The sequence below is a fragment of the Natrix helvetica genome, assembly GCF_964273705.1.
Source record: "Natrix helvetica genome assembly, chromosome: 7".
NCBI lineage: Eukaryota > Metazoa > Chordata > Lepidosauria > Squamata > Natricidae > Natrix > Natrix helvetica.
The window spans coordinates 30,259,814-30,276,482 of record NC_138558.1 but is presented as its reverse complement, the minus strand read 5'-3'; the positions used below and the strand labels follow the sequence as shown (position 1 = coordinate 30,276,482).

General features: G+C 41.2%; 1 protein-coding gene across 5 annotated transcripts in view; it reads right to left on the bottom strand.

Annotated features, from left to right (window-relative positions):
* ZNF827 (zinc finger protein 827) overlaps positions 1 to 13,467 on the bottom strand; it is a 136,254-nt gene extending 122,787 nt beyond the window's left edge. For all 5 annotated transcript variants that reach the window (XM_081959338.1, XM_081959339.1, XM_081959340.1 and 2 more), the window contains exon 1: positions 13,014 to 13,467. In XM_081959338.1, coding sequence (XP_081815464.1) covers positions 13,014 to 13,056 — 43 coding nt within the window. In that variant the 5' untranslated portion in view covers positions 13,057 to 13,467. The remainder of the gene's footprint in view (positions 1 to 13,013) is intronic.
* Between the last annotated feature and the right edge of the window lie 3,202 nt (positions 13,468 to 16,669).

Below are 16,669 nucleotides of genomic sequence, written 5' to 3'. Positions count from 1 at the left end.
AAAAAGGATCTTAAACTTTAGAAAAAGAAATGCAAGTAATTAGTGAAAAAGCACATATACAAAGACTTGTTAGGGCATAAATGAAAGAATAAACATAAAATCAACATAAAATGATTAATACATTTTAAGAAGAAAATGAAACAAGAGGACTAGGGATCTACTGGGTGAAAAGGCATTGAAGTTATGCTATAAGAGTACAGACTTAAAGAGTCCCCAAGTCCACACAGCGTTACAATAAATACAGGTCCAGAATGTAAGGAACTCAGACACAAAATTGCTGAATCTCTTATAAAAGCACAATTTATCTTTAACAAAGATAACTTACTTAACTTATTCCTTATAATTAGAAAAAAGTTTATTAAGTATCTATTTTTAAAAAGTGAGTGGAAGGCTAGAAGAAATTAAAGGTCACAGTATTAGTTGTTTTGTGCTATGAGTTATTCAAAAGCAATTGTAGTCAGGTGACATCCAAGTCAAAAAAAATTAAATAAATAAACAAACAAATCCATCCTGGACAAAGTAGTAGAAAGTATTGTTAAAGAAAGAAAATCACCCAACATGAGAAAAATAAGTCTTAGGAGGCTTCTGCCAAACTAAATCTTTTTGTCTCACAAATCTTCAGGTTTTTCTAAGAGGGACAGCAAACACATAGACAGAAGTGCTGTAACAGATTTAAGACATTTGAACTGTCAAAAGTATTTGATGAAGTCTGTTACTAAAGTGTCCTAAGCTAACTCAACAGCTATGGCATTAAGTTATTCTCATAGACTGGTAATTGTTTAAAGTTCAGAAACAGTGAATAGGTACCAATGGATAATAAATTTAACATTGAAAAGATTCTAGCATAAGCACATTTTAGTATAAGGTGTACTGGTTCTAAAAACTCAAATGTTTTAATATATAATGGGATCCGATTGGTCTGATCAGTATTTGATAAAGATACCCTGTTTCCCTGAAAATAAGACCTCCCTGGATAAGCCCAATCGGGCTTTTGAGCACATGCGCTAAAATAAGCCCCCCCCAAAATAAGTCCTTGCTGATAATAGCAGCCATGAGGTGACCACACTTGCCGCCACTCCTGCACCTCAAAAATAATAAGACCTCCCCAAAAATAACGCTAAGCGGTTATTTTGGGGGTCAAAAGAAAATAAGACCCAGTCTTATTTTCAGCGAAACACAGTAGCTATATATAATATTCTGATTCATAGGAAATTGTCCTTAAAACTAGATTCTAGGAAGCATGCCCTATAGCAGTAATGGTGAACATTTTTGACACTAAGTGCCGAAAAGGGAGTGAGTGCATGCACGCTTGTCGGGGCCGCAACCTGGAAAAGGAGCAGCCCAGGAGGCATGCGCACGCTAGAAAATGAACTTCAGTTTCCGGCGATCACATGCATGCTGACCAACTACTCTTTCGGTTACTGACACGCATGTGCATGAGATAATTAGCTGGCTGGCATGCATGCTCACTTCGGAAAACGGAAGACCAGCTCTTCCAGTTTCCAGCAGTGCTGCACGCCAGAAAGCCAGTTAATCGTCACATGTGCAAGCACGCCAGAAATCCAAAATAGGAACGGGTGATGCCATGCGTGCCAGGCAACATGGCTCCATGTGCCACTTTGGGCATAGGTGCCATAGGTTCACCATCATGGCCCTATAGTAAGCTTCTAGTTGCCCACTATAGCCAATAACAATGAAACAGGTTATACAACCATAGCTAACTTTTTTATTTACATTGCTTAGCAAATCACGCAGTATAAACTGGACACACTGAACAACCAAGCCATCATTTTTATTTACATTACATGTTATTTACAAAATGAAAACATAACTTTATGAATCTTTTCTGCTGGAAACCCTTTGATCTTCCAAAAAGCCTTTAGTCATGCTCTTATTACCCAGTTCTGAGGTCTGTTCTAATTCAATTACATAAATTAATAATAGTTAATTCCATTTGACTAATATTTCTATTTTATATTATTTCTTAATCTGCCCTCCCATGTCCCATTCTGACATGGAGGGGGGGCTTTTAAAAATTGAGTGATGATTTTGTCATTCATTTAAGAATACATTCTGTTCCCCGTTTCCCTGGACACAGTTGTGGCTCTTACTAAAGTTGTTTATAGAGTCAGTACTTGAACTTTACCTTCATTTGCATCTCTACCATGTCCCAAATGTCACTCAAAGGAAACTAAGAATCTTACAAGGTGAATAACAGCAGGAGGCACATTACACTCTGACATTTGTTAAAACATAAACTATTACTCAATTTGGGACAAAATTATACTAAAAATGTTTCAAAAATAAAACTTTCTTTACAAATTAATTTACAAATTAATTAATGTTTTCAAAACTTGCAATACAAAGAAGTCTAATATAAAAATACATGCTTTTTTCAAAATGTGGATTTATTATATTAATTGTTTTAAACATAAGAATCAGATAGACATATGAGAATCAATCATTTAAAAAGCATATAGATATCATTTGAACATGTGATAATATTAAATAATTAACTGTTTCATATTCATGATTGCAGAATATACTTTTTGTATTATATTAAGGCACCCCAAAAAAGTGAAATGATAAAATAGGAAATGTGTCAAGCATGAAAGAGCTGCACATTTCAAAAATGATTTGAATGTGATCTTGTAAGAACATAGTACCATTAGGGTGATCGTTAAAACAGCTACATTTTAATTCAGACTCATGCAGATGCCAGGAAAAGTACACGCTTTAATGAATAGCAGATACTTTGTCCATGAGAGAAATGTATCTACTAAGCAATTTTCAAAACATATTAGCTTATCAAAGTTTTACCTTTTATAAATAAATTTTAATATATCTGAGCAGGATATTATAAAATATAAAGAACTGAGGATATTGGTTTTTCTTTGGGAATACTGAAATCCTAAATGAAAGTTCAACAGGCACATGCAATTTTGTAAAGTTCTATTAATCAATGTCTTTACTCTTGGGTGGGTGACTGTCCACAATTCTGCATCATTTTGACATTAGCTTCATTCTTACTTATTTACTTATACCACACCTTTGTTATTTTACTCAAAGAGACGATCAAATTCAAAACACAAATTCCTTCTATTTTCCTCACAACAACCCTGTGAGATAATTTGGGCTGAGAGTGAATGACTGGCCCAAGGTCACCTAACAAGCTTTCAGGACTTGATGGTCTCTTGGTTTCTAGCCAGGAGCCTTAACCACTAGACTAAAATGGCTCTCAATATTCAATATTTTCATATTTAAAAAATGACTCTCATATTTGTTCAAACAAAACTCATTAAGTTGATTGAAACTTCCTAGATTTGGAAAACACTGAAGAAGAGACAACACTGTGCAATCTGCATATGCAGAGTTTTGAAAAATATAATGAAAATACAGGGCAATGTTCTTCTTGTTGTATGTCTTCAAGTCAGTGTTGAGTTCTTACAACTATCTTGACCAGGGGTGTCAAACTCAAGACCCGCGGGCTGGCGGGGGAGGCAGGGAGAGGAGGGGAGATGTGATGGATGCCTCCTGCAGCACTCTGCTGCGCAAAACGGGAATGGGGGGGACTGAGCACACACCCCCACATCCCATTTTCTGCCTGAACAGCTTCCTGCAGCACTTTGCCAGCCAAAATGTGGCATGGAAGTGCTGCCCACAGCTCACCCACGCCTTGTTTTCAGCTCCATGGCCTCCTGCAGCACTCTACCGGCCAAAACCTAGCCCCACATATGCTTCATGAGGTCTGTGTTTGGCCAGCATAGTGCTGCACAAGTCCAAAAATGGGCTGCATGGGGGCCTAATGGGGCCTCAATGCAACATGTTTTTGGCCAGCAGAGTGCTGCAAGAGGCCATGAAGGCCAAAAAAGAGTTGCAGGAGGACCGGATGCAGACCCACTTTCCGTTTTGGCTGGCAAAGTGCTGCAGGAGGCACCCATCCTGTCTCTCCCTACAATGCTGATCCGGCCCTCAAAGAAATCCAGTTTGACACCCCTGATCTTGACCAATCCCTGCCTTTTCTTGGCAAGATTTTGGAAGTGATTTGCATTGCCTGCTTCCTAGGGTTGAGAGTGTGTGGCCCAAGGTCATCTAGCTGGCTTCACATTCTTCTGATTTCTAGCTATAAACATCAAAATATAACACCAAACTATAACACCAAACTGGCTCTATTGAGCAATAAACTTTATCTATGTCACAAAACATCACAAGGCCATAACTCTGCAGTATAGGAATAGTAAGGCTCCACTTTGAGGCTTTTCTACCAAGAGAAATAACGTATGTATGTATGTATGTATGTATGTATGTATGTATGTATGTATGTATGTATGTATATGTGTGTGTGTGTGTTTGTAGATTTTCATGGGTGTAGGTAAGCTGGTCTTATTGTATTCGGGTCTTTTCCCGTGTAAGATTTAGATTGTCTTGGCAATGTTTCGGCGAGGTCTCACTCGCCATCGTCATAAGAACGCAGTAAGGAAAAAGAAAAAACTTACTCCCTTTTCCTGCACCTTAAAGCTACAGGACATGAAATTAATTTTGAAGGAACCAGGTTAATCTCCAAAACTGAACACTTCAACAAGAGAATAATTATGGAAGCTATTGAAATAGAGAAATACCTCCACAACATGAATAAGCGTGATACCTCCCGCCTACCAGACATCTGGAAACCAGCCCTAATCAACAAACAAGCCCCACCCACCACCCAGGCCGTTACAACACGAAACAATGGACACACAGCCAGCACCACTCAGCACCAATCTACCAAACATGATACATCCACATAACCAATCATTCCACTTACTGAAACGCCAGCACTCCACACACCCCCATCAAGATTTGTAGAAAGACGGCAGCTCCGACTAGACTTTAAGCCCAAAACCCAGCCTGAAGATGGCGAGTGAGACCTCGCCGAAACGTTGCCAATCTCAATCATACACGGAAAAAGACCCAAATACATATGCTGGTCTTATATTTGGGTCTTTTCCCATACACACACACACACACACCTGAAATTAGTTTACATGTCTAGTTGCAACTAGTCTCTCACTACATCAGCCTAGCCCACTTTTAACATATGTATCCATATTTCCTATTTGCTACACTTTAATATGGTGCTCACTACTCAAGTACAGTATAATGGGCTTATACATATGAACATAGAGATGAAGATAAACAGAAATATAATTAGTAAAATAAATACGATCTAGCACTTCCAATAGTGTACTAAAACAGGGAAAATAGTATATAGTATAAATTATTTCTACTTACTATAACTGCTGCATACCAAGCTGCTTGCTTACATACTTCATCATTCTGTTTTTTCTCTGTGAGAACCGTTTAAAACTTGTAAAGTTAATATTTTTAGCTAGCCCAGTATTTTATTATGCATGAAAAAAGCCAACAGAATATAAGAGCATTTGTATGGCCCTAATAAGCAATCTGCTGTAAACTGTGATTCACAAAATTAGTAGATATTAGTAGCAAAGTTGTAACATAATATACCACAATCTTTTAATCCGATATCAATTTTCTAAGAATTAGCCCCATCATACTCAGTAGGATTTTTTTCTGAATATATATACATATGAATTAGTTTTTCTTATTAAAACCCATAAATTTAAACACTGGAATCCTGCATTCATTACTCAGCCATTAAACTCCACTGATTCTTTACTAATACATACATTGCTAAGATTTAGAAATCAAAGCTTAATCTTAACTAGAATAACTTGAAAGTTATCTTGTGTGACACTGCTAAACTTGCAAGCAATGATCAACTGTTTATGGTTTTTTGTTCCTATTTGCATCGCCACCACCATTCCAAAATGAAATTAAGTTCCTATGAATTATTGTTTCTTGTTCCTATGCATGCATCTCCACCATCATCTACAGCAGAGGTCCTCAAACTACAGCCCAATGAAGCCATTAATCCAGCCCTTGCGGGACCACAAGGCTGCCCTGCCCACATCGCCCCACCTACCCGCCTGCCCCCACCCGCCTTCTGGAGGCTGAGCTCAAAACAGGACACACGGAGGCCTCAGGTCTGTCTTTGGGCAGCAGAGTTGTACTGGAGGCCAAAGAGGCCAAAATTGAGATGTGTGGAGGACTCAGGAGGCCAAAAATGGGTCCTTTTTTGGCCTCCCCAGCAGAGAGAGAGAGAGAGAGAGGGAGGGAGGAAACACACACACACAAACAGAAGTCCCTCACACACTCCCCCCTTCCCCAAGGCAGCCAGATCCCTTCACTAACCTGCTTTCCATCCCCAGGAGCATAACAAATTAGTTTGTGTGTACTGTTTAATGGACTGCTAAATTGGCCATGCCCACCCAGTCACATGACCACCTAGCCACGCCCACCCACCCAGTCTGGCCTTCCAACAATCTGAGGGACCATGAATTGGCCCCATTTAAAAAGTTTGAGGACCCCTGATCTACAGCTAGAATATGTATCTGCAAATTCTCACTTCCCTGTTATAGGTTAGAGGGCTGTTCCAAGATATACTACATCAGTGATGGCGACCCTATGGCACGCGTGCCACAGGTAGCATGTGGAGCCAGCTGAGTTCACCCTTTTTTAAAGCCATTTTCCACCCTCCCCAGGCTTCAGAGCCTTTATAGGAGCCTGGGGAGGGCGAAAAGAGTCTCACCCCCCCCCCCGGAGGCCCTCCGGAGCGCAAAAAAACTGCCCTATAGGCAAACCGGAAGTTCAGGGACGGACTTCCGGTTTGCTCGGAGCGTCGTTTTGACTGCTCTGGAGGCTTCAGGGAAGCATCCTGAAGGTCCTCAAGCTTCCGGGGGGCAGGGGAGGCTGTTTTCGCCCTCCCCAGGCTCCTATAAAGCCTCTGGAGCCTGCGGAGGGCAAAAAAAGCATGCACAAAATGGGGGGAGCACCTGTAGTGTGCGCATGCGCACTGTGGGGTCGCGCATTGCAATATGGGTGTGGCACGCCTGCACATTACCCCCCTGCGCTTCCCCCACTTATGGCACGCGAGCCAAAAAAGGTTCGCCATCACTGCACTACATGATCATGAATGTATTTTGCAAATCTTTTGGATTTCTTCTTCTTTATACCATAAAATTTCTGAAGTCTCCAAACTTTCAGATTTCATTGGATATATTTAATTCACCTCTTCTATTTGTACTATTTCTTCCTTTTCTGCCCAGCTCCAATTACACCTTCATTTATACCTTCGGTCACTTGACAATTACTTTCCTAGAGCATCAATGGATAACCTACAACTGTCTGTAGTTTCAAAGAATCCTTTTTGTAACTTTAGCATCTTTTTGACTATGTTGCTGAAATTTGAAAGGACAATTTTCTTCCACTGTGAAGCAAGATGTAATATAGCTCTTAAAATAGAATGAACAGAATATAAAGAACTCATCTGAAACTTAGAAAAAATTCCAGCCCTTCTCATTGTATGTCATTGCCTCAAACAATGACCCCCAGAGCCCCAAGGTTACAGAGCCCTTAAGCAATCTGAAGGCTGCCCTTCCATCCCTACAATTACCTCTTGCACACATACATTACTTCAATTCCTATTTTACAGAAGCAGAATCTAGCAGCCATTTACAACCCCATCATTCCTCACTGACTTTATGGGAATAACTTACTTAAGCAAAACTGGGATCTTGTATACAATAGTACCTTGGTACACAACTGCTTTGAAAGTCATCAAATTTGGTACTCAATGCATTTTGATGAGAAAATTTTGTCCCAGTACTCATCATTTGTTTTGTACTCAACACGCAAGCTAGAACTTGTCGGTGACAGTTGCCTTGTGACTCGCTACCCTTTCCAGTCAAAACAAAGTGTCATGCATTAGTCACCTGGTAGCTCTATGCATAACCCCTTGTGGTCTTATCTTAGCTTCTGTGGTCATTTTGTGTATTTTTGCACTTTTGCTCTCATCAGTACAGCTAAAATGAAGTATTTATTTATTTATTTATTTGGGACACAACAAGTTATAAATATGAACCATTGCCAAGCATCTGAATTTTGATCACAATTATGGTGATGCTGCAAAGGTTGTAACTGTGAAAAAGAGTCATTAAGTCACTTTTTTCAGTGCCGTTGTAACAATCACTATTGAATTGTTAGAAATTAAGGACTACCTGTACTTCATTGCTACTCATACCCTATCTGATTCCAAGTACGAAGATGGTATAATATCAAACTGATTTATCAACAAGTAAGAATAAAATTAGAACAAGCAACTTTTGATTTCGTGTTGAAAATCATTTCTGATCACACGATGATCTAAGTGGGAACTTTTAGCCTAGACCAGTGATGGCTAACCTTTTTGTTGTTGGGTGCCAAAAATGCCAGGGCACGCACACAATAGCACGTGTGTGGGCACCCATAATGCAAAGCGCCCCCCACATGCACATGCATGTACAACCCCACACACGGGCTGCACTGCTTGCTTCCAAGTTGAGCTTGGTATTTCCTCCAGGTGGTCGGGGGAGGTCCCCCTGAGAAAATTTCCTCGGAGGGGCGGAAGTTAGGCCCATTGGACTATTTTTTGCCCTCCCCAGGCTCTGGAGGCTTTCCCCTGGCCCTCCGGAAGGCTGAAAATCAGCTGGCTGGCATGTGTATGCGCGCTGGAAATGACAGCTCACGTGCCAGCAAATATGGCTACATGTGCCACCTGTGGAACATGTGCCATAGGTTCACCATCACTAGACTCTAGAGCATAGTTTTAATTCCCTATCCATTTTTGCTAACTTTATGAATGAAAATGACTTGAAAATCTTAGTTCATAACCTCAAAATTCTAAGCAATAATACCAATTCACTCTTCCTAGTTAAAAGATGTATCAAATACTTTTTATAAATTCTAAATATTGTGGCGGTGTGTGTGTGTGTGTGTTATATTTTTAGGTACATTTTTGGGTGAGACAGTCATAAATTGAAGAAGGTTCAAAGTAAGTTATTAGTGGAAACATCATACATTATCAAATGTTTCATTAAAAATAGTAAATACAATTTAAATACATAGCTGTAAAATAAACATACGCACAAAAGAACACACTATTACTCATTCCCCAATCCTTTCAATTCTTATCCCACAATCTCCTTCAATTCTGACAAAATACAAAGAACATACTTTCAACTCTTGGTCCTCTCTCTTGCTAATAAATAGTAACAAAATTCCCTGCCTCATATTTTTAGTATAGGATATGTGAACTGGTTTAGCCAATTGAATTTTAAAAAAATTCTGGTTGTTTCAAGGGGAGCCTTTCTGGCTGCAAGGATGCCATTCCTTCTGTTTCTATTTAAAAGCAAATGTGATTTGTAAAGTCAAGAGGTTAGCATTTCAGTATTCTTTGCAACCAAGCACTTTTCACAGTAGAACCTGGCTGCTTGCTACTGCAGCTGCAAAACTGCAAATATTTGCAACTTTCCCCAGGTTTGCAGAGTTGCAGTGAAATTGACAGGAGTGTACGTTTCCCTCATTTCTTCAGAGAACCAGAAATAAGGCTTTCTAGATTTTCGTTCAATAACTGCCTTGTTACTGGATTAATTCATTTGATCCCAGGAGATGAAGTTGCAAAAGAAAACCTTTGCTCTGACTGTCCATCTATATATCTATCTAAATAGCATATTATATAATGTTCTCTACTCCTATGATTAAGCATTGTATATTTTATGCTATATAAAACATTTTTTCCTCAAGACATATATTTAGATCAAAAATTTCCTCATGTATTTATCTCAACTTTTTACAAAGTAAATGAACTTATTTTTTAGCACTTACAAGTCCAGCACAATCATATGGTAGCATTTTATTTCAATTAATATCACAACATTTCTGAAATGCGATATTGCAGGAATAAATACTGTATCTTAAGAACATATATATATATATATATATATATATATATATATATATATATATATATATATATATATATATATATATATATATATATATATATATATATATAGTTTATTTGCTCACAAATAAAGTCAAACTATGCTCACATGTTTAAACATACTAGCATTGGATTTGCTTGTTAATTTCTCTTGCTTAAAAATAATCATTGATTAAAATATACACTGATTTTTAAAACACATCTGTTCAGAAATAAGTTTTTTCAACTTCAGTATAGCTAGTTTTTGAGAAGCAAGCTCAATTTATCACTTATAATGAGGTGTAGAATACTACTTAGGTTCTTTTCAAAGAACACATTTATCTAAATTTCCCACTGAAAACAAACATTACAAAGGTTTCACATACACATAAACAAATTCTCCTTTTTTATGGAAGCCTCAATAACAAATTAACGTTTTTATTTTCTAAAATATACTGATGATAAAAGCAGAACAAAGGCAAGTTCACATTTCATCAGAAATGAGGCTAAATACAACTCTTCCCTTCTGAGGCATGCATGTCTGAAAATCATTAATGTATTAAAACTAAGCATGAAAACTGGAGAAATATGATACATTTTTTAAAAAACTCTCAATGTTTCCAAACGCCAGTGCACCTTGTAGTTTAAATAATGTTCACTTTTCTACAAGCAGCTGGCCTGAGTGAGCAATAAAACTTGCAATTCTGGGGAGGGAGATAAAGTTAAAATTCAGATACACCTAAAAGCAAAACTAGAAACTGCCTAGTTTTGTTGCAAGACAAATCCTTCCTGAATGAGCTAAAATGGAGACAGAATTTCATCTCTGCCCTGGAGAAACAGACAGAAAGGGCAGGAGAGCCAGGGCCAGGTCAAGGTCGCTAGCAGGGCAGTTTGCAGCTGCTTGCATTGCTCTTTAACAGCAAGCACAACGGGCCTTCCAAACTCTACGCCCAGACTTTCTGCGCGCGCGCGCACACACACACACACCAGTTAGAAACAAAACAACTTTATATTTCAAATTATAATTTGCTGTTATGTTGTCTTGTATGGTATTTCACAACTAGGCACTTTTAAAACACAAACGTGTCTCTCCCCCCGCCCTCTCTGTTTCTTGCAAAGCATCACTATCACCACCACCACCACCCCGAGAATAGGGAAACGGCAATAGGAGTCCCTTGCGGGTTCAGGAAACTCACTTATACAAGCTTCCTGAATTCGGTTTTCATAGGTGCACGATTCTTGGCTTTATAACTATAAATATATCCCTTTTTAAAACCGCGAGGCCGACTGCAGGGTGGCCGGGGGGGGGGGGGGGGAAGGGAGGTGAATGTGGAATCGAGCCCTGTGCTGGGAGGGGTCAAACAGGAAGCCCTTCAGCCCCGAGTTTACGCGGCAAGGAAAAGGAAGGCTGTGCGCGCGCGCTCCCCCAAGTGCCATGCCGTGCCCTTCCTTTTCCCTACCTCAGCCCCGGATCATGTGTGCCAGGCTGATTCTGTATTCTGGGCGGCAGGAGGGAGAGGAAGAAGTGGCTACCAGACTAGGACAGGGCGGCGGAGGGGGGGGGGGGAGAAAGTGGGAGGGGGCGGGGTTGGTAGCCCAGGGAATCGTTCCCTCTATCAACTCTCATTAATTATACATGTGAACCAGTAATCGATCGCCTCTTCCCCTGCGATGAGGGCAGGCTCGCTCACCCCCCCGCACACACGAGCACCCCCTCATCAGCCACCCGCCACAATCTTCGCTTTGCCTTCCTCTCGCTCCCCCTCCCGGGTGAACTTCAGGTGACCGACCGTGGCTTTGACACATAAGCAGTTCAGCCTGCCGACAACGAACCTCGGGGCGCAGCCAGGGAGGGGCCAAGCGAGGCTGCACTGAACGTCTGTGCGGGGGCAGGGAGGAAAGGCGGGGGGGGTGACCCCTCCAATCCACCCCCGCCTTCATTCCTCTTTTCTTTGGAGGCCAACCAAAAAGGAGCCCCGAGTGGCTTTAAAGGTCTTTTTCAAATGTGTTCTCTTATTCGCCCGGAGATATTCCCCTTCCTTCTCTGTAAAGAACGCCCGGCCACTTCTCCATTCCAGAGAGAAGCAGAAGAAAAAAGTTAACTGCTTTGCGAAGAATTGAGGAGGGGGGCTGGGGTGGAGGGGGGCTGGGGTGGAGGGGGGGCGCAAACCGTCGGGGAAGGTGGTGGGGGGGGGAGAGAGAACTGCGGTGTTGTATGTGCGCTGCCCGCACCGGGTGGGGAGAAGTGGGGGCGATGCGCGCTCTCTAGCCCTTCCTTCTGCTGGTCTGCTCTGGGGCAGGGACGCGGAAACCTCTGGCTCGCCGAGGCTGCATCTGACCCTTCATTTTATTGCAGCGAGGAGGCGAAGAAGACTCCAGCTCGCCTGGCACCGCCGCTGCTATGCCGCCGCCTCCGCCACCCCCTCTGCTCTGCAGGGACCTCGCATGCCACGATCTCCCTCTCGCCCTCCCCGCACTTCTCGGCGGCGGCAAAGCGGCAGACCCACAGGACTCTCCTGTGTCCCTCTATCCTATCCCCCCCTCCACTGCCTCGCCCTCCCCGCTGCTCTTCGCCTTCTCCCGCCTCCTCCCCGGCTCCCGAGGCCGACCAGCCCAGCCGCAACCTTTAGCCGGAGACGGACCTCGCAATCGATTCCGCACAAGACACCAGAAAACCCTTCCAGTTGCGACTCCCCACCCCAATAAAAAAAAAAACACCCCCTTCATACTACAGGGGAGAAACCCGTCCGTACACGCACACAAATGCACAATCAAAAGAAAGGGGAGGGGAAAGAGCTAGAAGAGCGAAGAAAGAGAGGAGGGAAAGCCACACACACACACACATACACACGCACTCCCTCTCTCGCGCTCACACAGACGCACTCAGACACACAGGGAGAGAGAGAGAGACGGGGAGAGAGGAGAAAAAAAATTAAAAGGGCACAAGGCTGTTCATCACCAACATGGCTGCCTTAGCTCAGACCTAAAAGAGGCATAACCCGGGTGCTGTCTTTGTCAGTTTCACCTCTGTAACCCTAAACTAATGCACAAAACAACGGAGGAGGCTGCAGAGGGGAAGGACGGGGACAGGCAGAGAAGGAAAAAGGGGGGAGGTAGGGGGGACAGAGAAGAGGGGGGAAAAGGGAGCACTTACGTGAAGAGAGGCGCTTGGGTTGCTCCTGCTTCCTCCTGGGCATTTTCCCCCCTTTTCACATTCTCCTCCTTGGTTTAATGGGAGACCAAAGGAAAAAAAAATCCCAAAGAGTGACAGAGGCAGGCACAAAGCGGGGCAAGGGGAGCTGCCCAGCAGAGGTTGCTTTTCTTCTCGTGGGCAAGGGGGGGGGGGGGAGGCGGTTAGAAAGCCGCTTTTCCTGGAGCCAAGGGGAAGGGATTCCCCGCTCCCCTTTTCCTTGCCCTTCCTCCCCCACCTTTTCTTTTTCTGCCCCCCGGTCGTGCACCTGGTTTGTCCCCGGTCGCAATATTCCTCAATGGAAATGGATCTAATGGACGAGGGGAAGAGTGTGTGCTCATATGCGGTGCCAATAATGAGGGCTGGTGCGGCGGTGTCTATGGCTGCTCCCTGTGTGTCTCCAAGCCCCTAACTAACACTAATGCAGGGATCAAAGGGCAGCGGCGGCGGCGGTGCTCGCAGCTCACACACAGGCTGGGGAGGGAGAGGGAGAAAAGGAGAGAGAGAGGAGACGAGACACACACACGCACACAAGGCAGAGCGAAGAAGGAAGGTGCCCCCAGGCTCTTAGGCTGTACTTTACACACCGAACTGCGAGCGCTCTTCCTCGCGAGGTTCAAGGGGGGACAAAGGCGGTCGCCGCCAGGATGCGCCCCCATTCCCCCCCTCTTAAGAACCGTTGGGAAAAGGAACGGGGGGGGGGAAGTCCCACGTCGATTGCAAAATAAAATGGTCTGAGAAAATACTATAAAGGTCAAGTCGGTGCGATAATATTTTGGGCGTGGAGAAACGAAGGTGATCACATAACTAAACTGAATTACGCCAACTATGTATGCAAATACAGTCTCCTTTAATAAATCAAAGCGTCGGGGGAGGCAAGCATAGGAACATTAACCTTATAATTTCTGGGTGTAAAGAATGGAAGTGGAGGGGTGGAGCAAGATTAGGTCAGCCCTAATAGTTGATTCTGGAGTATACTCACTCACATTGACTTCTGAGTTTATAGTTTATTTCTGCATAAATGCGGGTTTGGAGAAACACGATTGAAACCTTCCCAATGAATAGCACGAAGCCTGGAATGCATTTATTAACCGATACGGGGCTTTCATTGCCGTAAAAAACCATACATTTTTCTATCCAGACAAAACATGAAGAGAGGGTGGGTGCGGGTGGAGGGATGGAGAAAGGATTGAAACCACCCCCAAAAAGTATTGGAAAAGAGAAAGGTTCTTTTTGTGTTCAACTTCCAGTCAATTGGACAGAGATTAATGCTGAGGTACTTGATTTCAACTCTAAAACGTGTTAATAACAATGGAAGTGAAATGATTGGAGGCACAAGTGGCTTCTCAGAACCCTCACTAACTTTGAACTTGGTAGCTGACATAAAGTGAATAATGACTCAGATATTTTTTACATAAAGTGTTTTAATGGACTATTCTCTCTTTTTATATTCTTGCTTTTGGCGACCTTACTCAACATTGCACTAGTTCGGAGTTATTCTTGCCAGTGGTAGTCATTTCTTTTACCAAAAGAACAATATTGTCGATGTATTGTATAAAGACTGAATGGTACTAGTCAGCAGTCCATATTTAGGCCTATATAAATGCCCTAATCACCATGAGAGTAGGCAGCAAATACTGTTCAATAAAATTACATTCCTTGATACTTTCAATTTTCATCCTCTCACCTTTTATTTCGTTTTTAACTCTTCTTTTAATTATCACATTTTATATTATACATTATGTAGAACTTTAGATATAGATGCTGATGCCAGTCAAGCACCGCATTAAAATTTACCTACCTACCAAATACATATCCATCCAAGAGAAGCCCAGCCAAGCTTGATTTGTCACTTCATTGATGGCTCATCATATATGATGGTTTCCTGATGCATATTCCTATGAAGAAATGTCATTTGAGTAGAACAGGCATGTCCTGGGGGCCAATTGCGGCCCTTTTTCAAATTTTGAGCATCCCGAAGCCCCTTCTCTCCGCCGGAATTATTTGTTTAGTCTTTCATAAAATAAGTTCACTTGCATTTAATGTTAATGGTTCAAAGAATGTCAGGCTGAATGGTCGGCCCCACACATTTTCACCTCACCAAATCTGGCCCTCCTTGCAAAAGGTTTGGACACCCCTGGAGTAGAACAAGTATGTTTTCAAAGGTGATCCTAGTTCATTAAAATTAAATAGGAATGGAAAAATTATAGGTATGTGTGCATTTCAAAGAACAACAAATATAATAGCTCTTTCTATTACGTATAAACTATTTGTATGAAACAGTGCTGTAAAGTCATGCAAACTCCAATACGCTTGAGTCAGGAATTGTGTATAGTTTTTGCTCCATTAAATTCATATCCTGTGAGTTGTTTCCACATTATTCTATTTTAATTACCAAATAAGTCATTTCTACAAATGAGAAAAGGACTTGGTTCTCATGCCCGGTATCCTACAGCAACGTTTAGTGGGTTTCTTGCATTTTGCAGGAATGCTTAAAACAAACTGAAATCTAGTTCAAATAGATAATACAAAAAACAAAACACTTTTATGAAATAGTCTTAATAGAATAGATTTAGAAATCCTCTTAAAAGTACTGAAATATACATTTTGCCTTTTAAACGGTAGAGATTTATGAATTCAAATAAATTTACGTTCATAAGTTTATGTTCAGCTAAACCTTTTAAAATGAACTGAAGATAGTTTGAACTGCTGCTTTATCTGTATCATGTTAGATGATTGGAATTGTCTGTCTGTGAGCTATTTGGATTGACCTTGTAATAAAAGATGGAAATTAACTTGAATAATCACATGTACAATAGAACATTCTTACAACTACTTTTAAAGTAACTAAAATGTTACATTTTGGAGCTAATTGATTGCTTTAAGGAAGCTACAGTATAAATGCTGATGCCCTTTATTATTAAATTATTAAATTAATTTTTATTGAATGTTTTAATCTTTAAAAACAGTAAAAAAGACACAAGGAAAAAAACACAATAAAACAAAACAAAACACGGAACATACATAACAATATAGAGTAATTTTACAGCTTTCAATATCGGCTTTCCTGCCTAGCTTTTATAATTCTCCCTTCTGCATTGCCTTCCTATTACTATAACCTTGTCCTATGATGTAACAAGCATAATATAAACACTTATAGTAATATTCATTATTTGTATCTCCATCTATTTGTATTCTCTATCTCCTGTTTTGGCTTCTGATTTCTAGCCACTTGTATATTTTATTCCATACATTATAGAAGTCCGATTCTTCTCTTTCTTTTAGTTCTATTGTCATTTTGTCCATTTCTGCACATTCAAGTATTTTCCTGATTGTAGTTTCATCTGAGGGTGTATTAATTTTTTTTCCAATTTTGTGCGAAGGGAATCCTGGCTGCAGTGAGCATATGTATGATTATGTATTGAGATTGTTTGTCCATTTTTTGATCCAGTAGTCCTAATAAGAATGCTTATGGTTTGAGTTCTATTTTTCGCTCAGTAATTTCTTCTAACCACTTTCGAATTTTGCACCAGTACTTCCTTGTGATAGGGCACGTCCACCACATATGATAAAATGTTCCAGGCTTGTAATTGCATCTCCAAAAATTAGGGGATAAATTT